The 27,063-nt window shown below is 56.7% G+C and overlaps 1 protein-coding gene across 3 annotated transcripts; it reads left to right on the forward strand.

Moving 5' to 3' along the window:
• The first annotated feature begins 77 nt into the window (after positions 1 to 77).
• Positions 78 to 10,276, forward strand: BORCS8 (BLOC-1 related complex subunit 8). Of its 3 annotated transcripts, none has more exons than XM_087443451.1 (6): positions 78 to 182; positions 2,769 to 2,881; positions 3,371 to 3,435; positions 6,123 to 6,233; positions 7,898 to 7,973; positions 9,827 to 10,276. In XM_087443451.1, the coding sequence occupies exons 1-5, from the start codon at positions 146 to 148 to the stop codon at positions 7,929 to 7,931; spliced, it is 360 nt and encodes a 119-aa protein (XP_087299577.1). In that variant the 5' UTR covers positions 78 to 145; the 3' UTR covers positions 7,932 to 7,973; positions 9,827 to 10,276. The 3 variants fall into 3 exon arrangements, with proteins under 3 accessions (XP_087299577.1, XP_004422980.1, XP_087299578.1); XM_004422923.3 differs by having other exon boundaries at positions 9,846 to 10,276; XM_087443452.1 differs by lacking the exon at positions 9,827 to 10,276 and having other exon boundaries at positions 6,123 to 6,279.
• The last annotated feature ends 16,787 nt before the right edge of the window (positions 10,277 to 27,063 follow it).

Raw genomic sequence — 27,063 nt, forward strand, 5'->3', positions numbered from 1 at the left:
CTTCTTCTGTAGGCAGCGGGGAGGGCAAGCCAACTGGTTACCGGAACTGAGGCAGTGCAGGGTCCGGTTTTGCAGGGGAAGGTTTAGGCAGCCTTCCCCACCCCAGACTTCTGGTTCCGGTCCTCGGAATAGGGACGGTGTCGCTATGGAGGAACCGGAGATGCAGCTCAAGGGGAAGAAAGGTGGTGCGGGGCCCCGACAGGGACGGAGGGGCCAGGAACTCGCGACCTGACAGAGGGCGGGAAGGGGCAAAGGCGCGGAGGGAGCGTGCGGGGCTGTGATTGAACTGCCATCGAATCCTGGCTTGGCCGCTGACTAGTTTTGAAACCTTTAGAAAGTCTTGGTGCCTCAGTTTTGTCATCTTAAAATGGGGAGTATAATAGTCTCCCTCCCGACCCCCCATAGGATTGTTGTGAGAAATCGGTAATCCGATATTTGTAATGCATTGGAAGAACGCCTGGGGCGTGGCAGTCGCTGGGTGTATTGCTTCCTATATGTTTACCCATTTGTGTATGTTTACAATGACTTATCAAATATTTGTAAATCACATAGTTACAAATTACAAAATGCCACAAAGTTTTTTTGTGTGTGTGAGGAAGATCAGCCCTGAGCTAACATCCATTGCCAATCCTCCCCTTTTTTCAGGAAGATTGGCCCTGGGCTAGCATCTGTGCCCATCTTCCTCTGCTTTTTATATGGGATGCCGCCACAGCATGGCTCCACAAGCCGTGCCTCTGTGCGCACCCAGGGTCTGAACCTGAGAAGCCCGGCTGCTGAAGCGGAGCGTGAGCGCTTAACGCGTGCGCCATTGGGCTGACCCCACTGTTTTTGAATCATAGAAGTTTTAGTTATTTTACTGTGTGCCTTATTTTTAGTTAATTATTTAGAGGGCTCAAGTACATTGAATTCCACCTCCTTTGTAACAACACTGTGAGGTGTAAGGTATTACTACGCCCAATTCAAAACCAGGAAGCCTAAGAGGGTAAGAGGACATGGAGTTTGGAGGTGGCAGGCTCGGACCTGCCCCACTCAGGGCACAGCAGTGAGCTGGACAGACCCAGGCTGGACAGATTCATGCACAGCCTCCCTTGACTCCCAGACACACCAGGGTTCTCCTTCTTGCCAACCACTGTGCTGGGCAATAGCCAGGGTCCATCTCTCTAGAAAACTCGAGGTGGACACTGTTATCATTCCCATTTTTACAAATGAGGAAACAGGCTCAGAGAAGCCCTTGCCCTCACCAAGCCAAGCTATACATTTTTTTCCTCTAAACATGTAACCTAATAAAGAATGAGAATTTAAGTATGAGAGAAACGAACAAGGTGCTGAGGTTCAGAATGAGGTGAAAGGGACATCTGATTAAGCTTGGTGATCAGGGAAGGCCTTCCCCAGGAGGTGACATTTGAGCTGAGACATGAAGGATGAAAAGAAGCCAGTGGGGGGAGGGTGTGTCAGTGGCAGGAAAAGCAGGTGCAAAGGCCCTTAGGTGGCAAGGTGTTCAGCGCTGTGCTGCAACACAGTAGCTGCTGGTCATAGTATTTATGGGTATTTAAATTAATTAAAATTAGGTAAAATTAAAATTTGATATCTGAGTCACATTAGTCACATTTCAAATGCTCCGTAGCCACATGTGGTTACTGGCTACCATACTGGACAGTATAGATTATGGAATCTTTCCATCATCTCAGAAAGTTCTTTTGTATAGTGCTGAGAGTGTCCAAGGAATAAGCCAGGAGGCCATTGGGCGAGGCGGGCAGGGAAGTCAACAGCAGGCAAAACATACAGGGCCTTCTGGACCATGGTAAGGTAGGTGGATTTTATTCTCTGGCTGATGGGAGCCGTGGGAGGGTTTCCAGCAAGGAAGGGACATATCTGATGTGTTCATTAGGAGTTCACTCCATCTGAAGTGTGGAGATCAGACTGTTGGCAGGAGGGGAAGCAGGGAGACCAGGGAGGAGCTGAATCTGGCATCCAGGTGGGAGGTGGACCAGTGGGGACAGTGTAGTGGTAAGAATGAGTGAGATTTGGGCTTTGTTTTGTGGCTGAACCAGCAGGATCTGCTCTTGGATGGGAGGGTGTGGATGACCAGCTGGCTGGGAATGCCGTTTGTTGACGCAGACGCTGGGATGAGGATTTGTGTGTAATTAACTTACCAGGAGACGGGGAAACAAGATAGGGCTAGGAAGGAGGCTGAGCAAGGGGCGACCTCAGGTAAAATTCCACGAGGGAGGCCTCAGCCTGAACCCGGAGGGGAGCTCAGGGGGATGAGTCCCGGCTCTGACACACAGCTCGGGATGTGGGTTTTCATACCCCTCCATAGTCAGTCATGGCAGACGGCCATCCAGGGGTGTAAACTTTCAGGTATTTTCAGGTCCTGTAACTGGTGGGCATCCTCTGAAGAAAAATCTCAGAAGAAGTCACTGGGGTAAAAGGAATGCGAGGGGATCTGAGCAGGTGGCACTGGTGTCCACTACAAGTGGATCTGGGAGGGGAGAGATCATTCACTGGGTGCATTAACGTGATTGCAATTGAGATCCTTCTGTGACTCCCAGTGGGAGGTGTTTGGCCCTGCTGTGACCATCTCCTTCAATCCATCACCGGGGCCACAGGCGACCCAGCTGCTGGGGGAGACACTGGACACCGCTCTCTGCTCTGGCTGGACTCCTGGGTTGATGAATCAGGAATCTGATGCTTTGTCCCTTTGTCCTCCCTGTTCCTGTGTACCCCCCTTACCCCACCGACTGGCCGACTGTCAATCCTGGATCCAGTCACCGACAAATTTACCGAGAGCGTCTATGTCCTAGCCAATGAGCCGTCCGTGGCCCTGTATCGCCTGCAGGAGCACGTGCGCCGCTCTCTGCCTGAGCTGGCCCAGCACAAGGTGAGCCTCGCCTGCCCCTACCTTCCACCTCCCCTAGGGTCCACACTTCATGAGCTGGGGCCTGCAGTGTGGAGCAGGGGCTGTTGGCGCAGGAGTCCAAGTCGGGACATCAGCAAGGAGGCATGTGGTCGTTGAGTCACACTGGGGCCTTGGGTAGACAGATCTGGGGCAGATTTTGAAGGAGAGGACAGCAGCATCTGTGGTAGTTGTGACCTGTGTGGTGAGGAGGCAGCCGTGCAAAGACTGGAGAGAAGGGCATGCCAGGCAGAAGAAATAGCCAGTGCAAATGCCCTGAGGTGTGGTGGCCAGGTATTCACAGAAAGCCTGACTGGTGAGGGAGGGGAGTTGCAGGAGGAAAGGTCAGGGGCTGGAGGGGGCCAGTCTCTGTGGCCATGGTGATCGGTGATCGGGTGCTCCATCCCAGGAAGCTCGGAGGACAGCCTTCCTGGTGGCAGCCCTCCCTGCTAAAAGCACTTCCCGTCCCAACAGGCTGACATGCAGCGGTGGGAGGAGCAGAGCCAGGGAGCCATCTACACAGTGGAGTATGCCTGCAGGTGAGCACCACAGCCTCCACACTGTGTCCCAGCCTCCTGGGCTGGGACATTCAGGGCACCCCAGCCAGCTGTCCAGTGAGCCCTACCCTTCCAAACCCATCAGAGTGGAGGCATGTGGATCTCACCTCCCCTGGCTGCACGGTGGGTTCCACCCCAGGCTTGTGCTTCTCACCACTTGCCCCAGCCCTGAGTGCCTCTGGCAGGCTTCTTCCCTGCACTGAGCCCCTCCCTATCTATCAGAGGAAGCGGTGATAAGTATTCAGGGGGTGCCAGGGGGCAGGGAGCCGGCACCTTGAGGGGCTGGCATTTCCCACTCACAGCCAGGACCACAGACAGGCCACTGGGGTGGATGGCAGCTGGGGGCCAAGCCAAAGCGCTAATATGGCTGTTTATTTTTAATTATTTCTTTCCAATTTTTTTTATTGTGGTAAAATATATAAACATAAAATTTATCATCTTAACCACTTTTAAGTGTACAGTTCAGTGGTATTAAACACATTCATAATGTTGTGCAACCAACCCCACCATCCATCTGCAGAACTCTTCATCTTCCCAAACTGAAACTCTGTCCCCATTAAATGCTAACTTCCCTCCCCCCACCCCAGCCCCTGGCACCCCCGTTCTACTTTCTGTGAATCTGCCTCCTCTAGGGACCTCATATAAGTGGGATTGTGCAGTATTTGTGCTTTTGTGTCTGGCTTATTTCACTGAGCATAGTGTCCTCAAGGTTCATCCATGCTGTAGTGTGTGTCAGAATTTCCTTCCCTTTTAAAACTGAATAATATTCCATTGTATAGATGGACCAAGTTGTGTTTATCCATTCATCTGTCGATGGACACTTGGGTTGCTTCTATATTTTAGCTATCGTGAATAAAGCTACTGTGAACATGGGTATACCATTTATTTTTGTTTGTTTAACTTTCTCAAAATCTTCAGATTGTTTTGATTTTTCCCAAGGGAAAGATGTGCCTGCCAGTAAGAAGCAGTAGCTGATCTTCTTTCTATTACTGCAGCTTTGCCAGCCTGGCCTCCTGCCCTTCTGTTCGTTCCCCATGACTGTATTTAATGCCCTGGCTGGTCCGTTTACCTCAGGAGTTTGGCGACTTTATTTAGAAGTGCCGATTGCCTCCACCTTGGGCTGTGGGTCGTTATGGTGGAGGCTGGACACTCCCTAGCAATTCTCATCTGTGGCACCATGGGGTTTGCTCGCCTCTTGCTGTGTGGTTGTGTGGGTAAAGGTTCCTAGACAGAAAGTCCCACTGCCGGTGGCACTGAGCTGGGTGTTCTGCCATCAGCAGCCTTGGCCCCTCCACTGGGCCTGGGGGTGACCTGGACACATGGTGTCTTTCTAAGGATGGTGGTCCTAGACACCTTCCTTAGCTGAAGGAAGAGTAGGAAAGAAATAGGAGTGTCTCTCTTTTGGCTGCTGAACAGCTCCTGGACAGCCGTGAGCTCATCAGCAAGGCCCAGGTTCAAGGAAGGACGTGTCCAAGTCTGTACTTTCTCCTGGTTTCTCTAGCTGCACTGTGGGAGCCCCGGGCCACAGGTGGCTGTTCACATTTAAAATTTTAATGCCTTAAAATGAAATAAGGTGAAAGATTCAGCTCCTTGGTTTTACTAGCCACAATTCAAGTGCTGAGCAGCCATGTCAGTGGATAAAGAACGTCATGTTCCAGAAAGTTCCTCTGGACTGTGCTGGGCTAGGCAGGAGGCCAATGTGCTGTGAGCATTCTCTTTAGGGAGATGTGAATTTCTTTAATGCTAGAAGACCCGTGTTTTCCTTTACAGACATGAAAGAGCCCTTATCTTTTAGTTGTTTGAAATGCCTTACTCAATGTTAATGGTTGGTGTAGAACTGAAAGATGTCACAGTGATAGGTTGGTTGGGGTAAACTATTCAACAGTGAGCTTATATTGGAGAGCTTGTTTTCGAGGTGGGCCATCAAGCGCCAGAAAAGCTGTCTGCACATGCTGGTGTTGAGATGAGCAAGTTCACAGAGTGGGTGACAGCCAACGTGTCCCCCCCTCCCCCCTTGATCTAGTGGCCATTTTCAAGCAGGTCCCTGACTGATAACAAATGGGAGTGATTTTTTTGTCTTTAATAGAAGGACTTTAAAACGACACTTCTATTTTTATTGTAGATGCCATTGCCCGGCGACTATCTGGCATTAGCCAGGCCCCCAGTCCAGCTGGAAGGGACGTTTGCATTAGCCGGTCTTCAGCGTGGCTCCAACACAGGGCTCACGCATCTTTGCAGTAGTGCCCCCAGCTGGCGATGTGTTATCCTGGTGCCATCTAAACTCACCTCCAGAGCGTTTCACAGTCAAGTTAACCAGCTTCCTTTGGGGGCAGGAGTATGTTATCTAAGAGGGAAGCAGGATATGTTTGAGGCCATCTTTGCATGCTGACTGCTCCTTCAGAGTGGTAGATGGTCTAGCAGTGGTGAAGGGAAGGTTGCGTCTAGCCATCGCGCACTCTGTTGCATGATGTCATCTAGGTGAAGCAGGGAGGTCTAAACTTGGAGCCCATGGTGAGCACTCAGGGAGCCCCACAGAATCCCTGAGGTGCCTGCTGAGCGCCCAGCCTGTGCAGGGCTCCCGCCGAGCTCTGGTGGTGGGAGACACCTGCGGGCACCAGGAGGGCGGGGGAGGCAGGGTGGCACCGACCAGGTCCATCCTCCCCTTTCAGCGCCGTGAAGAACCTTGTTGACAGCAGCGTCTACTTCCGCAGTGTGGAGGGTCTCCTGAAACAGGCCATCAGCATCCGGGACCACATGAACGCCGCCACCCAGGGCCACAGGTAGCTCCTTGGACCGCCTGCCCCTGCTGCTCTCAGCCTCCTCACTGTAAGGACCTTTGCCGCTCAGCCAGGAACTGCTGCTTCTTGCTCCTTCCTTTGTCTCACAGTGTCTGGTGACTTCTCTTGTTCTTGGGCATCTGTGGTGGGAGAGTTGGCCCCCAGGGGTTCAGTCACTCAGCACCCAGGTCCTGAGCTCTGCTCTGTGCCCGGCCCTGGGCTGGGCACTGGGGACACAGCAGTGACCGAAACAGGTGTGTTCATGGTCTCTCAGGGGGACACGCAGCAAGCAGGTAAACATGGAACAGACAGGCATTTCAGACGTGTGAAGGAGGAAGAGGGATGTGGGGCCTCTCTGAGAGGCAGCGGTGGTGTGAGTAGAGGCCTGAACCACGCACGTGCAGACGTTATGACCAGGACGGTGTTTGGGTGGGCAGTGGTGAGGGTTAGGCCCTGGGTCTGGTGAGCTAGGTGCGGTGCAGGAACATCTAGGAGGTGGGTGTGGTTGGGGTGGGGGAGACGGGGTCAGGGAGGTGGGCCTCGCCGGCAGCAGGGAAGGGTGCCTGGAGCTGAAGGAGGCTTTGAGCTGAGGACCAGATGGTCTGAAATGAAAAGCACTTACAGTCCTTGCACACTGGGGAGAGAGTTTTTGGAGAAGTAACTCTTTGTTTCTGTTTTCATTATAACTTAATAAACGAGTTTGAACACAGGTGCATGTGCTGTAAGCCTAGCTCTACCTTGAGCTGCGTCTGGCTCCTGTGGTTTGGGTTTTGGCAGGCCTGTCTCCCACCGGGCATTGAGAAGGGGATAAAAACCTGTGGTGCTGTTTCTGAGATATGAGACACAAGAACTCAAAAACAAACACACCTTGAGGGGCTGGCCCTGTGGCGGAGCGGTTAAGTGCATGTGCTCCGCTGCTGGCTGCCCGGGTTCGGATCCTGGGCGTGCACCGACGCACTGCTTGTCAAGCCATGCTGTGGCGGCATCCCACTTAAAGAGGAAGATGGGCACGGATGTTAGCTCAGGGCTGGTCTTCCTCAGCAAAAAGAGGAGGATTGGCATGGATGTCAGCTCAGGGCTGATCTTCCTCACAAAAACAAAAACAAAAACAAAAAAAACACCTTGAGAATGTGTAGGAATGGATGTGTACCAGTCTTCCCTCTGAGGGTGGCGTGACAAGGTTCATCTGGGTTCATTTGCATTCAGTGACCATCTGGCTCTGGCCGCTCTGCCTGGGGTGGTGACAGCATCAGAACCAGAGTTCACTGTGTAAAGCGCCTTGTACAGCGCTCTGCACACAGTAGGGCGTCAAAAAGTTATGGCTATTTACTTTCAACTCACCGTTTCCCAAGTGCTTTCAAACGCCCTGCTTGTGCCTGCTGTTGGGAAAATGTAACATGCTTCTAAAAGATGCTAGTAGCAGCTTGAGGTGCTGCTAATGCCTCCCTTTACAAGCCCTTTAGGTTTGAAGCGCCCAGTGCTGCATGAGTCCCAGCCATGACCTCTGTAGTGGGTGGCTGGTCCCATTTTTCCAGAGGATGCCCTGAGGGCTGAAGCCAGGGGTCTTAGGGGACCAGAGGGTGCCCAAACCCACACTCCAGCCTAGCTGAACAGGCCTCACGGCCTCTGACCTCGGCCTCATGGATGCTGCACATGTTTTGTTCCAGCCCCGAGGAACCGCCCCCACCCTCCTCGACCTGATCCCAGAAGAGACTTGGAGGTGCTTCGGCCCCTCTAACCCAGGTCAGTGCCGAGTGAGGCCGCGAGCCTCCCTGTGCTCCATGCTCTGAACTAACCCACCCTCTCAGCGTTCAAGAAGGACCGGCTTGTCTAACCACTTGGGCTTTCTCGCTGGGCTTGTAGGACGGTTTCATCAGTGGAAGGCTGCAGGGTGGGGGGACTTTGTGCCCTCTGCTGCTCAGGCAGTTGTCAACCCATCTCCTTCATGTTCTCTCTCCCATCTTCCTGCCCCTTATCCAGGCCACAGGCCCTGTCCCATCCCAAGGAGCTCCCCAAGACAGAGAGGGGAGCCCACGTTTCCCCTGCCCTGCCACATGCCAGCTGCTTGCTTCACCCACACACATTCTCAGGCAGAGCCCGGCATGACGGTTACCCATCCAGCTCTGGAATCCTCGCTTCACCAATGACCCTGCCGTGTGACCCTGAACAAGTCCCTCCCCCTCTCTGGTCTCTGCTTTTCCCTTCTGCCAGAGTGGCTCATCTGGCAGCAGAGATGGTGCTGCTGCATACAGTGATGTGTGTTTCAGCAGTCAGCTACTGCTGCGTGACAAGCTGTCCCCAAACTTAATGGTGTATACCATCAGTCATTGCCTGCTCAGGATTCTGTGATTTGGGCTGGGCAGTTCTGCTGGTCTCACCTGGAGGCCACTCATGTGGCACTAGTCAGAGCTCGAAGGGACCGGATAGTCAGAGGTGGCCTCACTCACACATCTGGCCCTTGACCAGTGCTGTTGGCTGTGGGGGTCCAGTTCTCTTCCCTGTGGCCTCTCCAGCAAGCCACCCTGGGCTTCTCCTGGTGGCCGGGCACCCAGTGCATACGTGCTCATCCAGCCTCTGCTTGCTTCACATTTGCGTATGTCCCATTGGTCAAGGCCAGTGACGTGCCCAGCCCAGGACGGGATGGGAGAGGACTGCAGGAGGCTGTCAGTCCTGGGAGGTGTGGTTGACCCTGTAAGGAGAGCATGACTCCAAGAAAGGCCTGGAGTATTGTTATTCTGTGCCCGTGCAGGGCAGAACCCTGCAGGTCCAGGGTGCCCAAGAGACTTAGTGAGCCCTGGCTTGTGTAGCGCTCCGAGCCCCCTGCCCATGTGCTGTCATCACAGCTCTGTGCTGTGCTCTGTGCTCTGTGCTGTGGATGCCCTCTCAGAGGGTCGGGGAGGCGTGGGTGCAGACGGGACCCTCCCACCCCCAGAGCAGCAGCCCCCGAGGCCAAGAGGCACCAGAGTTGACGTGTGTGTGGTCAGAGAGTGTTTATTGGGCCCCTGCTCTGGGCCGGGCGTAGCTCTGGGCCCAGGGGTGGTGAGGAACTGCAGGCTATGGGACCACCTGGTGGGCATCTGGGAGGGCCTGGAGCGGGAGGAGCTGCCGAGGGTGTCAGCAGTCCACCCTAGTGCCACACACGATGCGGCCCGCCAGCCCTGGGCCTGTCCCGTCTCCCCTACCCCCCATCCCCTCCCCTGCACCCTGGTCGCTCCCACCCTCACGCCTCAAGGATATTACCCTGCTGCCCTCCGCACACCCTGGGTCAACTGCTGTCCTTCCACTGCTGTGCCCCCTCGGAACAAGATGCTCTGTGCCTCCTGATCCCGCTTTTGTCCCTACAGACCCTGCACCCCACCCCTACTCAGAGCCTTCCACCCCTACTTTTCCCCAATGCTGTTCCCCCTGGGGTCGGTGATGACCTTCACAGGGTCAAGTACTGGCCTCCCCCGGCCTCCAATCTCACCTGCCTCTGCGCTCCCAGGGCCCAACACACAGCCCCGTTTTACAGAAGAGGAAACAGCCTCAGAGGCGAGGCAGGTCACCGCCCTTGATGGGAAGTGCCAGGAATCACACTGGGACCCTCTAACCCCCAGGTTTCACTTCTTCCCCCAGCCCCGCCCAGCCTGCCTCAGATGCTGCCGCATCAGGGTGACCCTGCAGCCCTGGGGGTCTCTCAGACTGCGCCCTGACCCTCTCCTCCCAGCCTGACCAAAGCTGGGTCCTTGGAACAACGTTGTGGGACTTGACAGGGACTGAAGATTGAGTGCATGTGGCCAGTGCATTTCTCCTGCTCCTGCCCAGAGACTCCAGACCAGACGTGAATGTCCTGAGATGAGGCTTTGCTGCCCGTGGACTCTTACTAGCCCCCATCAGCCATGGACATGGCCACAGCCCTTCAGACCAATAACTGCCACCATGATAATCCCGATCATGCACCCACCATGTGCCCAGCACTGTGCTGGGGGCTTTGCAAAGGTCACCTGTCATCCTCAGACAGCCCTGTGAAGCAGATGTCACCCCTAAATACAGATTGGGAAAGAGGCTCTGAGAGGTGGCGTGACTTGCGCAAGGTCACACAGCTAGAGGAAAGCGGGACCCTGGCCTGGTTTGGTCCCCGCCCTGCCTCTGACATGCTGTGTGACGTGCGCTGTGCCCCTCTGGTCCTCCATTTCTCCATCAGGACAAGGAAGGCTGGATTGGACCTTCTCTGCAGGCTGAGGCAGACGTTCATAGGCCTGCCTGCCTGGCCTGCATTATGCCCTGAGCAGAAATGCCCAGTCTAGGCTCAGGCCATATGGAGAGGCCACCTCTAACTCCAGGGGTGGATGTGGGACCCTGGCCTGACTGGCCAATCAGAGCCCCTTGTTTCCCAGGTCACAGTGACTGGTTCGAGATGGGCGTGTGACCCAATGAGAGGTCTTCCCTGGGAATTTTGCTGGAAGCATGGGAAAGGTACCATCTTCCCACCAGGGTTGTTGAGCTGGGCGGATGGAAGGAGAAACCTGAGAACATTGCATGGGGCCCTGGATCCAGCTGTACCCTACACCAGAAAATCTCAGATTTTTAGTTTGATGAGTCCCTAAATTACTGTATTTGACAAAATTGCTTTGAGTCCATTTCTGCTGCCTGCAGAAGAGCCCACGCTGATCCCTGCAAATTCCAAGCCTGGGAGATCAGAGTCCACAGTTTGTACACCTCAAAGGCCAGCTGTGTGCCAAGGTGGTGTCCAGCAAAATGTATCAGGAAGGTCAGAATGGAGTTGTTTTGGGTATAGCCATGGTGGGTCCCAGCGCCACTGTTCTGGGGGGATCCCCCAGTTTGGCATTGTGAGGTGGTTGGGGGAGGGGTGGCAAAGGCTAGGGGCATCCTAGGGGTGATGGAGAAGGTCCTGGTGGGGTGTCAGGGCTGTGGAGGGGCCTGAGGGCCTGGGAGAGGGTTCAGGCACACAGGAGATGTCGAGAAAGGACTGCCTTGCACCACCAGGAAACGGGGGTCAGCCCTTTCTCTCTCTGTCTAGGGTGTATAGGGGGCCTCTGTGCCACCATCCTGCCTCCCCACTGTCCCAGCTCAGTTTGCGGGGAGGGAGGAGCCTGAGACCCACCCCATTTGAGGCCCTGACTGGTGTGTGGCCCCCACAGAGTCACTGTCCCTCTCCTCGCTTGCTCTGAAGGCACCTCTCCTTGTCCATCTGTCCGTCTGTCCTTCCACCTGTCCACCATGCAGCCATTTATCCAGCAAACATTGACTGCCGTCTGTGGACGAGGCCCTACCCAGGGGACACCCTGGTGAGCAAGACAGGCCAGCCCTGGTTCCAGGGCTCAGACCCTGGACAGACGGGCGGCTAAGTGAGATAATTGTATACCACATCCCAGGCGCTGTGAGCTGGGGGTCGGGGGGCAGTGGTGGGGAGCCCCAGACCCCCGTAGGGCTCCCCATCACCAGAAGCCCCTGGAAGAGACCTCAGCCAGTGACTAATAGCCCTCTCAAACAGGTCTAAACAGAACTCTGGGCTGTCAGGTCCCCCGCGACCCCAGAGTCCGGGGGCTCGCGGGGGCGCTGGTTAATTTGCATCTCATTTGCATGCACGTCTCGGCCTTCCGGCCCAGAGGACGCCGCGCCCTGGCGTGCCGCCAGGGGGCGCAAGAGACAAAGCGTTCGCGGGGCGTTCAGCCTCTGAGCGGTCATCGTCCGCAGGCAGACCTGGCCGGTCCTGGTGGGCACATTGTGACCCTCCGCCCTTTTTCACCCCGTATGCCCTCGCTCCCATTTTTCAGAGAGAGAACTAAAAGGCTCCGCGAGGCCAGATTACCCGGCAGGACCTCGCATCTGCCCCCACGTGCTCTTGGACACTCGCCGGACACATCCCTTCCTCACCTGAGCGAGGACTTGCTCCCAGCAGAGCCCCAGAGACAGGTGGACAGCTGGGAGAGAGGCAGTGACCTCCCCATGCCATGGGGCATTGAAGCAGGAGCCTAGCACCGACGAGGGTGGGGGTGGCTTGGAAGGGATCCCAAACTTGCATGAAATGTGGCCCCCAACCACTCCTTCAAATCTGTGGATGGAGTTAAAAGGAGGCCAAGAGGGCAGTGACTGGCCCCCGGTTCGTCTGCAGTGGTCAGGACGGAAATGAGACTTCAGTTGGCTTTTGTCCTTTTCCCCTGATCCAAGTCCTGGTTTTTATTTCAGGCCTGCTCTGCACTCCCAGAGGGTCCTGCCCCTGGGAAGCCCCTTCCTAGCCCTGCCATATCCCCTAGCGAGGCCTTCGGATGCCTCAAGTTTGGTCCTCATGCCTCTCCACCCTCAGGCCCTTTCCAGAGCTCTCTAGGTCTTCAAGAAGCCCATGGAGACACCCCTTTGGTGCTGCCACACACTGGGCCTGGCCCTGAGGAGCACCCCTCAGACATAGACACAGAACTGGACTCGGACATCCCCAACCCCCTGGGTCAGTGCTGGGCTGGAAGGAGGGGTGGGGGTGGAAGAACCCCAAATGGAAGGGGGATAGGGAAGGCTTTTGGAGAAGGGGTCATTGGAGGTGGACCTAGAAACACTCCCCCCTGGAGGAGGGGCTGCTATTGTCACCACTTTTCACATGAGCAAACAGGCTCAGAGGGGTGAAGTGACTGGCCTGAGGTCACACAACAACTGGGAGTCAGAGAGAGGATGGGTACCCAGGGTTCGCTAACCCTGAGGCCCTGCCCACTGGACCACACTGTCCTTGCCATGGAAGGTCCTTTAGCGCCTTCCCCTGCTGCAATGTGGGAGAGGGTCTGGAGGAGGGGGAACTGGGGGTGCGGCTTCTCCACTTCCCCACCCTCCCACCCCTGCCTCTTCCCTCACCTGTCCCACTTCCCCTGTCTTCCTGGCCCCCTTCCCAGGACCCTCTCTGGCCCTCTCCACCCCTTTCTCCCCCCAAAATTCCCCTCTGCCCTCCAACCTCTTACTCCAGCAACTCAGGGTGTCCCCTCATCTGAGAAGACTCTTGACGGCCCTGATGGGGGCCAGGGGTCCACGCGGGGTAACACAGCTGGTGATGCGGGAGGGTACAGGGGCAAAGGCAAAAAGAAGGGGCCAATATAGGGAATGGTGTGGGTGATAGAAGATAGAATTGACTGGAATGGGAAGGGGGCATGGGAGTGTGAGTGATGGGGTTGTGACATGGGGGCAGGAACAGGGGAGGGGCCCCAGTGGTGGAAGGGGGCAGCAGGTGGGGTGCATGGGGGGCAGCCACAGCGGGCTCAGCTCAGGCTGGCCCTTCCTGCGGCACCCTGGCTGCTCCCAGAGCTGCTCCAGCTGCTGCCCTCACGTAACCAGAGCCTGCCTGTTGCATCAGAGGCGGGCGGGCAGCTGCGGGTAAACAGAGCAGCCCTCGGGGGGCCCGGGGCTCCCCAGCCGCCTCCATGCTCCCTGAGCCTTGTTCTGCACCTTAGAGCTGAGGCAGAAGCCCCCAGCCTGGCCTGGGCTCTGGTGTCCTTGGGACACTGATTGTCTGGTGTTGGGCCCTGAGGGGCAGCAGGGTGGGGGAAGGGAGGACCTCTGATCCCTACCTTCTTATGACACAGTGTGAACCCTAGTTTTTACGTCCAAAGAGAAAGCTGTGCCCAGATCAGGGATCCAAACTGCCCATGTCACAGATGGGTAAATTGAGGCATGGAGAGAGGACCGAGGCTCCTAGGACCCTTGTTCCCTTCCTCAGTGTCCCCCCAACACTGACATCTCCACATGCTCCGCACTGTGTCCAGAGGTCTAGCCATCTCCTATTGTCTTCTGAGAAGGTGGACACCACACAGCCATTGCAACCTGCCTGCTCTCCCCCTTCATCTGCCCCAAATCGACCCCCTCTTCATCTCCAAGCCTCTCCCTGTGCGCCTAGCCCAATTGGCTCCTGCCCACTTACTGCTCTGGCTTCATGTCGCTCATCTCCCCCACCAAAGAATGCGCTGCACTCTTCCTCTGCACCTTTGCAAGTGCTATTTCCTCTTGGAAAATGCTTCTCCCAGTGGCAAACTCCTATTCATGCTTCAAGGCCCAGTACAAATGCCCCCTCTTTTGGGAAGCCCTCCTCTGGCCCAGTGCTGACTTCACAGGGCTGGGGGGAGTGTGTGGCAGCACTGCCTCCTCCAGACTGGGGGCTTCCCCAGGATTACCCAATCCAAGGTCATCTTCATCCTGTAGTTTTTTTCACATTGATTCCCTCACCACCCCACCTCTGAGCCTGCTCTGGGCCTGGCCCTGTGCTGGGTGGTGCTGGATATAGAGGTCTGAGCTGGGGTCTGGTCCTGGAAGGCACTCCTCCCCTGCTGACCTTTGAAGTGGAGGAGGGCACTCAGCAACCCAGGGGTCTGTCACCCTCCTTTCGAGGCACATGGGGGCACACATCCCACAGGAGGCACAGCTAGGCAAGGCCACACAGGCGACCCCAGAGCCCCTTTCTGCAGTCTCTCCATTTGGGTGAGAGCAAGGGTCAGTGTTGGCTACGAGAAGGGCTCGGTCCCCTCCCGGGGCCATCAGGGTCCGGGGTCAGAGTTAACATTTCACTCAGATTGGAGTAAGTCCAGGGTTGGGGCTAGCAGTGGTTAGAGACAGGGTCCAAATTAGGGTCAGCAGTAAGGTCAGGAGCGCCCAATGAGGACGGGGGAAGCCTGGTAGGTCTGACCCAGCCCCCTCCGGAGTCCCCCTCCCTCATTATACGGCTTCCCCATCTCAGAGTCTTCCCGCGTCTTGAGTCCTGAGCCCCGAACTCCCGGGGCGGGGCCCCGCCCAAGTGCCGGCACATCACAGCCCACGAGCACGCCTTCTTCGCAAATAAGCTCGCCTCGTCCAATCAGCTCCCGGGGGCGGGGCCGCCCGCTTCGAAGGCACCTGCAACCGCCAGGCGTCCGGAGCGCCGTGCTGCCGCCGGTCAGTGCGCGAGCGGCCGCGGGCCCAGGCTGAGCAGGTGCGTGTCGCGTCGGGCCGAAGCTTGCGCGGTGTCCTTTGAACTGCATCTGTGGGGTGGGTTGGGTTGGAGGTCTGAGTGTGCTGCTGTGCGTCGGAGAGTTGTGTGTCCAAGAGGTGTGCGTCCTAGGATTGTGAGTCTGAAAGGTTGTGTCGGAGGGTTTGTGTGTCCAAAGGATGTGTGTCCAAGGGGTGTGAGTCTGAGGGGTGTGAGTCTGAGAGGTGTGAGTCTGAGGGGGAGGGTATGTCCAAGGGGTTGTGAGAGGTTGTGTGTTCAAGCCGTGTGTGTCTGAGGGTTTTGATGTCAGTTGGGGAGTTATGTCTCTAAAATTGTGGTGCCATGAGCCCCTGTTATTTGTCTGTGAGCTGTGCGTCTGTGAGCTGTAGTGTCCCCCCTCCCAGGGCACACCCCTTTGCGTATCCTGGAGGCGCCTGTGTACAAGCCCGTCCCTTCCTGCTGTGATGTGCCCTCGTGTGCCACAGCCCCAGACTCGTGTGGCATGACCATCCATGTGTGCCTGTGACTACCATGACCCTCACTGGCCCAATGGAGTCTGCGCCTCACGTAGTGAACGTGGGGTCTCAGCTGGACCCATGAGCTGCCCGTGTGGTTGGGGGCAGGACTGTGAGCATGGAGCCTCAGAGTGGGAGGCCACAGCTGCCTAGGCCACCCACCTGCCCATGCCTCAGTGTCCCCATCTGGGACATGGGTACAGGAACAATAGTCATAGCCCTCCCCAGTTGTCAGCACATGACAGTCTGGTGGCTGCGCTACTTTCACGGTCATCATCTGCCCCCTCTGCCTCTTTCAGGGTCCAGGGCTGTAGATGCTGGTCAGCGACCGGGGTCCCTGGCCACCCCCAGCCCCCAGCTGCAGACCGGAGAAGTCAGAAATAGCTGAGGCTTCATGCCTGGTCTGGCCGAGAATCCTCTCTGGGGAAGGTCAGGACCTCTGGACCTTTGGCGTTGGGGGGCGAGAACTCTCAGTCTCTTGGAGTGAAGGAAACTAGGTTCAAAAAAGTATTTAGATTTGGAAGGACTGGTATGTGGGGCTTGATTCCAAAGGTCACAGGGGCTTTGGAGGAAGTCAGCCTCACTCCCTCCTGTCCCCGTACCTGCTTCCCACCGCCTGGCTGAGCCGAGGAGCGAATCTTGGCCTCCAGGAAATGGAATTTCGGGACACGTAGGGCTCTGGGGTCTCACCCGCAAGAGCTGGAAGTTGGTTATCTGGTTGGCTATCTCCACTTGAGGAGGAGGCCAGGTGGAGACTCCCAGGCCTCTCAGAGAAAGGATGGGCTCAAGGCTGCCCCTCCGCCCCGAGAAGAAAAACCAGGACTGAGGGGCCCCAGCTTCCTCTCTCCCCTCTCTGTGTGACCTCAGACAGATCACTGCCCCTCTCTGAGCTCCATGGCCGCCCCTGTGACCTGACCAAGTTGAGCTCAATCTTACTTCCCATGTCCAACTAATGATTTATTTCGTTAAATCATTACCCAACCAGGCAGACATCTGGAAAATGAAAATTAAGACGAGAAAGGGAATTAAAATCATTTGTCAGCCCAACTCAGATGCAATGAATATAGACACATTGGGGGTCTGTCCTTCCAGAAGATCTGAGGCACATATGTACCTGGAGACAGATGTCATTTTTTGGAGAGGATTCATCGGATGCCTGGGATCCCATTTGGGGTGGGAGAGCTCACCCGGGCCCGTGCATCCCAGTGGGGTGCACAGAGATTGGGTCCTGGGTCTCAGCCCCCTAAAGGACCTCCCTGGGCCTGCATCTTGGGGGCTTGTGAGGCTGCCCCGTCGCCCCCAGGCTCAGGAATGAACCCCAACAGTGCCCAGGCCCACTTCCCAGATTGGGTGGAGGCAGCGAGTTTGGGGCACAGCAGGGTGACCCTGGGGATGAGCCCAAGATTGAGTGGGGCTCTGGGGGTCTCGCCGTGTGGCCCTAGGAAGAAGTCCACTTCCTCCTGTGTAAAATGGGGCAGCTGTCTCCGCTTCACTGGGCTGTCTGTGGGTCAGGCAGGTCCCGTGTGTAATGAGGTGGTGTGGGCCCAGGCAGACAGTAGGCATTCAGTGATAGGAGGTGCCATCCGAACTGTGACGGAGCGGGGGTACCTCTGAGCCCATCCAGGCCCACACCCACCCCACTCTCTGCTAGGGGCTAAGGAGGCCTCAGGCCTGTCAGCTTCCCTGTTCTGATCTCCTCCGGGTCCAGGTTCACCCGAGGTCGAGGTGGGGCCCTCGGAAGGGAGCAGTCGAGGCAGGTTAGTGTAAGGAGTCACTGTTGTGAGCACAGGCCGCCCCTGTCCACTTTCCATACCCACAGACCCTAACATTTCCCACTGCACACTGTCCTGGCCTCCTGCTCCAACAGGACTTCTCACGGCAGCCACGGGGTCTTTTAAAAATCCTGAATCAGACCACAGCCCTCCTCTGCTCATACACCCTTCTGTGGCTCCCCATTGCTCTACAGTTTCCCCCCTTACCCTGATCCTCAAGGCCCCTTTTGGCCTCCCTGCCCTCCTCTGTCTGCACCTGCCCCTCACTCACCCCGCCCCTGCCACACCAGCCACCCCTGCACTTGGAACCCGCCCAGCACATTCTCACCTCAGGGCCTTTGCACCTGCCATTCCTTCCACCAGGCGGTCTCTCCTCCACATCACTACATGGCTGTGTCCTCTCATCCTTGAGGCCCCCCTTTTCAGAAAGGCCCTTCTGGCCCCTTCGTCCAAAGCAGCTCCCTCCCCTGCCACCCCTCACTGCTCTGCCTGTTGAATTTCTTCCTCAAAGGCCTCTGTTCCTGACACAGTTATGTGTCTGTTGTCGTCTCCCTCACCAGACTGGGCGATGGAGGAAGCCAGGCTGGGTCTGTCCACTCCCTGCCCTGTGTCCCTGGCACCTGGTGAGCTCCCAGACATTTCTAGGGGAACAGAGTGGGGACCAGGGATGCCCCAAGGCCCCATCTTAGGGTCCCCGCTGGCTGCGTCTTGGATCTGTTGGGCTGTAGGCTGAGTCCCTTCTGCCCAGCGCTGACAGATGTGCTAATTTCCCAAGCAGGGAGGCCCGGGCCTCTGGGGATGAATTTCTGGGGCCCCACAGGGAGATCTTTCTCTGGAACAAAGAGAGGGAAAACTTGGGCTGTCCCTGCAGCTGTCACTGCGACTCAGGGGACTCACTGGGGGACTTGAGGGGTTATGAATGTAGAGTCTCTCTCGGCTCCGAGGTCAGGGTCCCAAGCCCCCCGGGGAGGTGGGATGAGGCAGCCGGCCTCTGTATGCAGTGGCTGTGACAGAGAAACTGGCCTTCTTAGTAGGTGAGCGTGTTCCAGGCTGGGCCTGTGGTGGACAGTGAGGGCGACCTTGTCCTGCATGCCCTCGGGACATGGTTTCCTTCCGAGGTGGGCAGTGGACCCTTGGAGGGTCAGCTCCTTGGCCTGAGAGGAGCAGGAGCACCATCTGGTTGGCTGTTGTGCTGTTGGCTGTTTAGAGCAGGAGTCTCAAACTGGTGGCCCGTGGGCTGGATGGGGCCTTGAATTTGTTTTGTAGGCCACCGGGTGTTTAAAAGAAAACTGAACCAGTTGCAGACATTTCTTTCATTTGTTGGGCAGTTGTTTTGCTCATTCATTCAAGGAAGGGTGCTGGGGGCCTGCTGTGTACCGGGTGCTGGGGACGCTCCGTCCCTGCCCTCGCAGAGCAGACATCCTGGTGGGATGACAGGATTGACAAAGAAAGTAACAAAGAAGCACAAAAAATATCCAGAAGGCTAAGTGCTGCAGGGAGAGAGACATCTCACCTGGGGAAATTGGTGCCTCCAGAAAGAGGGATTTCTGCCCATCGGCCTTGAAGAACAGGTAGTAGCTCCTCAGACCCAGGCGAGCCTAAGAAGGGCATTCCAGGAGGGGCATAGCCTGGGCAAAGGCCTGGCAATGGGGAAGTGGCTGATCTCTCTGGGGGGCTGGTGTGTCAGGTGCCTGGAAAGGGGCAGAAGGTGGGCTGGGAATTTGTTGGTAGATCAGGCCTTTCTAGAAAGGAGAAACAGGTGGGTGGGTGCCTGGGGAGCTTGCAGGGGCCTCTTGTATAAACGAGAAAACTGAGGCTCAGAGCACATCAGGCACTGAGTGTGTGGTGGAGCCAGGATTTGAACCCTGGGCCCACATACCTCTTAGCACATGGCCACTTTGGTCCCTCCCAGGAGCAGGCCTGGGGAGGGGTCTGTGGAGGTGGGTCTGAGGGTTCCCCCCTGGGCCTCAGTTTCCCCGTGGGTGCCAGAGGGACCTATGGACAAAGGGGCCCCAAGGGGCCCTCCCCAACTGGAACATTCTGGGTTTCCAGGATTCAGAGCCACAAGTGGGTGACACACCTCACTCTCAGACCCCCACAGCCCCCAGGAACACCCCGCAAATCCCTACGACCCCCTGCACCACATAGCCTATGGCCCCGGTGCAGCGTCCATACATGTGACCTCCCCAGATGCTCACACCCCATACCCCACCCTCAGACCCCCGAGCTCCCAGCCCACATCTCTTCCCTGGGGCATGCTGGCCTCCCGGCCTCAGGAAGCCAGAGGGTGGGCGATACCCTGCAGGGATGAGGGCCCTACCTGTGTCCTCTGTGTAATGGGGGACCAGCATGGAATTGGGGAGTATGCATGTGTCGGGGGCTCGATGTGTATCTAGGGGTCTGTGTGTACTTGGGGAGTCTATGCAAGGGATCTGAATGTGTTTGGGGGATATGTGTGTTTGGAGAACTGTGGGTTTAGGGGGTCTGCATGTACCGTGGACTATATGTGTTTTGCGGACTTCGTATGCAAGGATCCACATGTGTTTGGGGGTGATGCATATGTCTGGGGATCTGTGTGTGTTTTGGGCATCTGTGGACTTTGAGGGGCTCTGCCTGTGTTTGAGGGTCTCACTGTGTGGGGAATCTCCCTGCCCCCATCTATCCATATGAGGAATGGGCCTTCTCCCTGTCCCTCTGCCCCCAGCACCCCTGTCTGGGTCTGCCTGGGGCCTTCACTCTGAGCTGGGTGCCCCCTGGGGCTGAGGAGGGGTCACCCCAAGGCCTTCTGGGAGGGGCCAGGGCCTAGTGACCATGAAAGTTGCCTGCACAGGGGCAGGAGGGAGATAGCATCTACAGAGCACCTCCTGCGAAGCCCCCCAACTTGGGGAGGTGCCCCTGACTCCCCATCTTCTGGGGCAGGAAATTGAGGCCCAGAGAAGTTTGGCCATGCAGGAGTCACTGCCAGAGCCCACCGTCTCTCCAGGGCAGATGTGGGGCTCCAGGGGCCGCAGCAGGCTGAGCCAGACCCTAGGTCACCCACAGTGCCCCTCCGCCTGGGACTCCATCCCCGGAGGACCCCAGGAGAGGAGGCGGGCCCAGGGCCCCGGCTGGGGGGGAGGGTCGCCAGCAGCTGGGGTCAGAGCGCTGGAGCCCTCAAGAGGGGCGGGGGGGGGGGGTCCCGGCTTTCCAAGGGGCTCTTCCTGTCGCCCGTAATGAGGTACTTGGGGAGCAGGTGATGAAACCACCGCCTGGGTTGCGTGAGGCGGGGCTGCCGGCCTGATTCGCTGCAGCCGCCCAGGAGCAGCGCCCCCTCCCCGCTTCGCCGCGTCCCGCGGGCCCTCACCTCCCCCCGCCACCCACCTGCCTCTCACTTCTCCTTTCCTCCCCTCCTCTCCCGGCCTGGGTCCCCCGCCAGGCTGTGGCATCTGGGCTCGGGTCTGGCAGAGTGACTGCCACTCGTCCCCCCATCTCTGCCCCGCTGGGAGGCGAGAAGGGGAACCCGACTCGTTCCTGATCTTTTCTCTCAAACCCTCACTGAAAAGCCTTTGAGTCAGGATTCCATGACCCGTCTTATGGGGGAGGAATTAAGGGCTTGATGTCGCCCAACATGTCACTGTGAGTGTTGCTGTGGTCTTGCAAGATGGCACACTGACTCAGCATCCCTAGTTCCAAGGCCTGGCCCTCTTCCCTCTGGCTTCTGGGAGGCCAGAAGAAAGGTTGACAGACCCCTCCTGCCCCACTCTCCTCTCCGGCTGGTGGGAGAAGGATTCTCACTCCTATTTACTGGTGAGAAAATCGAGTCCTCCCACAGGGAGAGGCCAGTAGTGAAGGGTCAGTGGAGGGGGCAAGATTCCTTCCAGCCCCCTATCTCCATTGCCAGGGGGCTAAGAGGCCTCAGCAGGCCAGGGAAGTGACAGTATGGCCTGAAGGACCCCAGGAATGTGTGTTGTTTGACTTAGTGACCACGAGTAGAGAGTTTATGATGCTCCAGGCACTCATGAAATCTTCCTTTGTCACCCCGCACTGGGCTCAGGCCTGGGACCCCAGGCTCTTCCCTGATCCCAGGTATGTCCCCCAGTGTATCCTGTCCCTTTGGTCACCAAACAATCCATCCACTTCTGCTCACCTGCAGCCCCCATCCTGGTTCAGGCCCCATGTCTCCTGCCTGGACACCTGCCCCAGCCTCTCCCTGTCACCTCACTCCTGCCTAGACAGACGCTGCTCCCCCACGGCAGCCATGAGCAGCAGGGAGCTTTTTAAAAAAAAAGTCTCTTGGTTGTGATGGATCACATAGAGAAAAATGCACCAATCGCTGGAGAGGGCTAATGAGTGTGCACAAATTGAACACACCTGTGTGCCCAGACCCTGGGCCAGGGAGCAGAACACCCAGCCGCCACGACTCCCACTGTCCTGTCATGGTACCTGCTCGGGGTGGCCACTGGCTCATGTCCATCACCTTAGGTGAGTTTTGCCTATTATGGAACTTCGTGTAAATGGAACCACACGGTGGGTCCCCCTGTGGAGTCAGCATTCTTGAATTGGTGCATGGTCTGGGAGATTTCACCTGTGTGGTTGCATGGAGCTGGAATGCGTCCTTTTTCTGTGCTTTGTAATAGTCCATCATAGAATCTACCAGAAAGTATTTACTGATTCTCCTATTGAGGGCATTTAGGTCATTTCCAGTTTGGGGCTATGATGAATGAAGCTGCTGAGAACGTTCATGTCTGTGTCCTTTGGTAAAACATGGACCCATTTCTCTTGGGTAAGTACTGAGGAGACGAATCACTGGGTCATAGCGTGGACGTATGTTCATCTTTGGTAGATGTCAGACAGTTTTCCAGAGTGGCTGTACCTCCTCCCACCAGCAACACATCTGAGTGCAAGGAGGTTTTTAAAACTAAAATCATCTTCTGACCCTCCCTAACCCCAGACTCTCCATGGCTCCCCATTGCCCTCAGAGTAAAGCCCACACCCTTCACTGTGGCCCACAAGGACCTGTGTGATCCGACCCCCACTGTCCTACCACCACCATCTCCTCCCCGCTCCCCCTTGACACGCTGTCCAGCCACACACACTTCTTTGATTTTTTCAAAATGCCGAACTCCTGATCACCAGCAACACCCTTCCTCTAGATCTTTTCACCACTGACTCTTCCCTTCCTTGACTGTCTCCCTCATTCAGGTCTCAGCTCAAATGTTACCTCTTCAGAGAGGTCTTCCTTGAAATCCCGGCCTAACATTGCCCATTCTGTGGTCAATATTTCTCTTTTTGGACCTGGGTTCTGACACACAAGAGTTTCATAAAAATGACTTGGGCAGCTCCCATCACTTCAAAGCTCTGAGTTAGTTTAAATAGCACTGGGCTTCTGTGTCCGTAGAGGGGTTGATAAAACAGCCGTAAAACCCTCTGGGCCCGTTGTCTTCTTCACGGCAGGTCACTTTTCTAACCTGTGGTCAGTGGTCTACTCAAGCTTCTGACTTCTTCTGAGGTCAGTTCATCTCAGTACTTGGCACACGGTTGATACTTAATAAATGCTAAGTGTGAGGGTGCGGAGAAAGGGGTGGGAGTTGCTGGACTCCTGGCTTCAAATGTCCACCTTCCCTGCCATCTGCCCAGGCCCCCATCCAGCCCCTCCATTGGGGCCCAACTACTGGCTTCCTCCTCTGAGATGCCCTCTTGGATTTCTCCTGATTATGCTTCCTGCTCCATTCCCCAGTCGATGGGCCCATCTCTCTGCTGGGCAGATGCCACAAGCTCTCTGCTTTCCGGCTGGACATTGGGTGGGTGGGAGATGTGTGCACAGAAGAGGCCTCCCCAAACCTCAGCCTCCCCCACGCCGGCCTCCCCCCTCATGCCTGGCACACTCAGCATGTGCCGCCACCTCCCCCCAGCAGTTCCGATCACGCCAACATCTGGAGAACGGGCCACCGGGTCTGTCTGCGGCTCAGGGTGCGGATTTGCATGTGAGTACAAATATATATGCACACCCTGGGCCTTCCGCCTCCGCGTTCCTTGGCTGGCCCTTCACACCTGGGCCCGAGACAGGTCAACGCTGAGTGGTTGGATTTGCATGCGCGTGTATTTCTGGGTAGGGAGTCAGCTGGGGGAGTCTGGGAGGAAGTTGTTGAGGGAAGCTGGGGAGTTCAGACGTGTCTCTCTGGACCTGCTCCATTCACCACATCTCCCCAGCCACCCCTGTGTCTGGTCCTGAGTGGCTTCCAGTCTGGGGAGACAGAGCTGGATATACACACCCCCAGACCCATGGTGTCAGAACTGGAGGGGAAGAAGGGGGGTTGTGGATGTCCAAGGGGGCTGTGGGAGGGCTTCCTGGAGGAATGGATGTTTTGAGCTGGGTTTTGAAGTGTGAAAAGGAGTTGGCCAGGTGAAGAAGGGGCAAAAGGGCTTTCCAGACGAAGACATTTCGTTGAAGGTAGAGAAAGGTGGGCAGGGGCTGATTGGGGCAGGGTCTCGAATGCCAGGCTGGAGACTGGAACTTTTTCCTGAGGGCAGTGGGGAGCCGTGGAGAGTGTGTGAGCAGGAAGCGGCATGATCAGAGCTGTGTTGGATAGACCCTTCAAGAGCCAGAGCAGGGGATGACTTTGGTTCTTGGGTGAGGATCCGGGGTTCCAGGGTCATCAAGGGTTAGAAGAGTCAAACCCCTATGTGAGCCCATCTACACCTGTCAGGCCTGGCCCCAGAGATGGCAGAGGATCCGATGGCTTCTGGAGGACCCACGGAGCCCTGGAGTCCAGTGACGTAAAAGTGCATGACGCAGGCCTAGCAGAGAGGGGGCCTCACTCCCAGGCTCTTCCCAGATGGACGCAGCCCTGGCCTCCCCTCCAGTCTCCTGCCATCTCTACCCCGGCCCCCAACAGTCCTGCTCCCCATGGCAGCCATGGCCAAGTTTTTAAATGATAAATCAAACCCCTGCTCAAAACCCTCCCTTGGCTCTTCGTCGCTCTTAGACCAAAACCCACAGCCCCTGCCTCGGCAGCCTCTCCCCCTGGCCTCCTCACTCCAGCCGTGTTGCTATGTCTCGTCCCTCCTCAGGGCCTTTGCACCTGCTAGTCCTTCTGCCTGGAACTCACTTCCTGTCTCAGCTCTTGGGTCTCAGTTCAAAGAGACCCCTCTGACCTTCTGGGTCTCGGGGTTCCCCCACTATGTGAACCCTGCCCTAGCCCGGATGTCCTTGTCTAAAATCGGGACAGATTGAGAAAGGGCCAGAGTCGGATCTTCCAGGCCCAGAGACTCATGTCCTGTCCAAGCCCCATGTTCCCATGGGACCCCAGGCGTGGGGGACATTTCCAGAGTCATCTTGGCACCAGGACCTCCGGGCCAGTGCCCCACTCCTGTCCCCAGGGACCCGACAGGGAACAGCCGTGGGAACGTGCCCGATTCCGGCCGGGGATTAAAATTAGCCCCGGAGGTTAAATTTAGCAAGTCAAGCTGGAGCTGGGGGGCCAGGGCGGGGGCTCCTGTCGGCCTGGGCTCTGCATAGTTGTGACCACTGAGAGACCCAGCCCAGAGAGGGTGGAGGGAGCACCTGGAGTCACACTGTGGGCCGCATATGATGGCCGGGGCATCTCACACTCCTGGGCCCTGGGACTCTGGAATGAAGGGGGTCCCGCCCAGACCCCTCGGGGTGGGGTCTGGGAAGCAGGTATGGCTCCTCCTGGAGACTGACCCACATCTCCCTGCACTTGCTGAGAGCTCATTCCCAGGCCTTGGGCCGGGTGCTCTGCACTTCATACCCAGCCATTCACAGAACAGCAAACTGAGGCCCAGGGCGAGGCCTCCCGCTCCGACAACCGCCCAGAGGGTCAGGGCTGGCTGGGACCCGAGCGCAGGCCCACTTGACCCTGGGAAGGCCTGTGACAGGGCCTCAGTCACCTGTGACACGGGAGGGACTGGGAGGTCAAGTGTGGTCATAGAGTGGATGGGGGTCTCGGGGCCCCAGGTGGCCGTTTGTGCAGTGGGGCGGATGCTGCAGGACAGGCAGCAAGAGGCCTTCACTCCGAGGAGCCCCGCATGGGGGTGCTGGGGAAGGCCCAGACCCCAACATGCCACATGTCTCGGGGACATGCCGCCCTCCCTGAGCTGCCCATTCTTACCCTTGGGGACCCCACCAGGGAGATCCAAGATCCCCGTGAGGAGCGTCCGGGATTTCCCCCAAGTTACCCTGGGCCCAAACCCCGGTCTGAGGGCTCCAAGCCTGAGGTCTTTCCAGGGAAGTGGGACGGGGGGCGGTTTCTGTTATTCTTTTCCAAAAAATGGTTTCAAACAGAAATAATCTGTGATCACTGAGGGGGGAAAGTTAGAAAACTGAGATAATCAAAAAGAAAAAAAGACACCAGGGGCCACACAGTGTATGATCTCATTTATATAAAACGTCCAGAACAGGCAAATCCATAGAGACGGAAAGCAGATTAGTGATTGTCAGGGGCTGGGGGAGGAGGGTGGGGAGTGACTGCTCATGGGGACGGGGGTCTCCTTTTGGGGTGATGGGATTGTTCTGGGACTAGATAGAAGAGATGGTTGCACAACATCGTGAATGTACTAAATGCCACTGAATTGTACACTTCAGAATGGTAAATTTTATGTTATGTGTGAATCGCATCCCAATGTTTTAAAAAAGGGAAAAAACTCACCCGTAAATTTCCACCCCACGGTGGCTCCCATCTTGAGCATTTCCTTCTAGTCTTTTTTCCACTCTCAATGCAGTTTTTTCATGTCTGTTTTCTTGTAAGCACAGCCCTCAATTTTGCTCTTCGGGGGCGTGTGGGGTTGAATGGGTTGAAAGGCGTCTGATGTGTGCAGCAGGCTCGCTGTCGGCGGCTCAGGGTTACTGAGCGCTGCTGGGTGCAGGCACAGGATGTCTCTCCAACCTTGCCTGTGGAGAGCTGTTAGGCTGCAGACAATATTCATATCAGCAGCGCGTAGGTGGCACCTGCTGTGTGCAGGGGAGACATGAATGCCTCACGAAGGTTAGCTTATCTTATCTCCTGACAACATTGGGCAAGGGGCGGCCCGGTGGTGTAGCCGTTAAGTTTTCGTGCTCCGCTTCGGTGGCCCGGGTTTGCCAGTTTGGATCCTGGGCGCGGACCTATGCACCGCTCATCAAGCCACGCTGAGGCGGCGTCCCACACAGAGCAACTAGAAGGATGTACAGCTATGACATACAACTATCTACTGGGGCTTTGGGGAGAAAAAAGGATAAAAGGAGGAAGATTGGCAACAGATGTCAGCTCAGGGCCAGTCTTCCTCAAAAAAAAAAGCAGACATTGGGCATTGTACAACACTATTATCCCCACTGCACAGACGGGGAGTTCAGGGGGGTCAGGCTCCCCTGAGGTCCCACAGTAATCAGGTTTTTTTGTGTTAGAGCCTGGGAAGGGGCATCTGTACCTGGCTCTTTTGCTCTTGGTCCAAATGTGTTCATTAAGCATCTACAGCAACCTGGGCTGGTCAAGGGGGAGGCCTGCCTTGATTCCCCCATCATCTCCCGCTCAGTGCCTGGCAGGGGCAGGCGGAGGACAGAAGGGAGGCTGGGGTGCCTGACCCCGCTCTCCACCCACCTGCTCTGTCCTCTTCTCCTTCCCACCAGACCAAAG

This window comes from Ceratotherium simum, chromosome 18, assembly GCF_057802395.1.
Source record: "Ceratotherium simum simum isolate JZ-2026a chromosome 18, ASM5780239v1, whole genome shotgun sequence".
In the NCBI taxonomy this organism is placed as follows: Eukaryota; Metazoa; Chordata; class Mammalia; order Perissodactyla; family Rhinocerotidae; genus Ceratotherium; species Ceratotherium simum.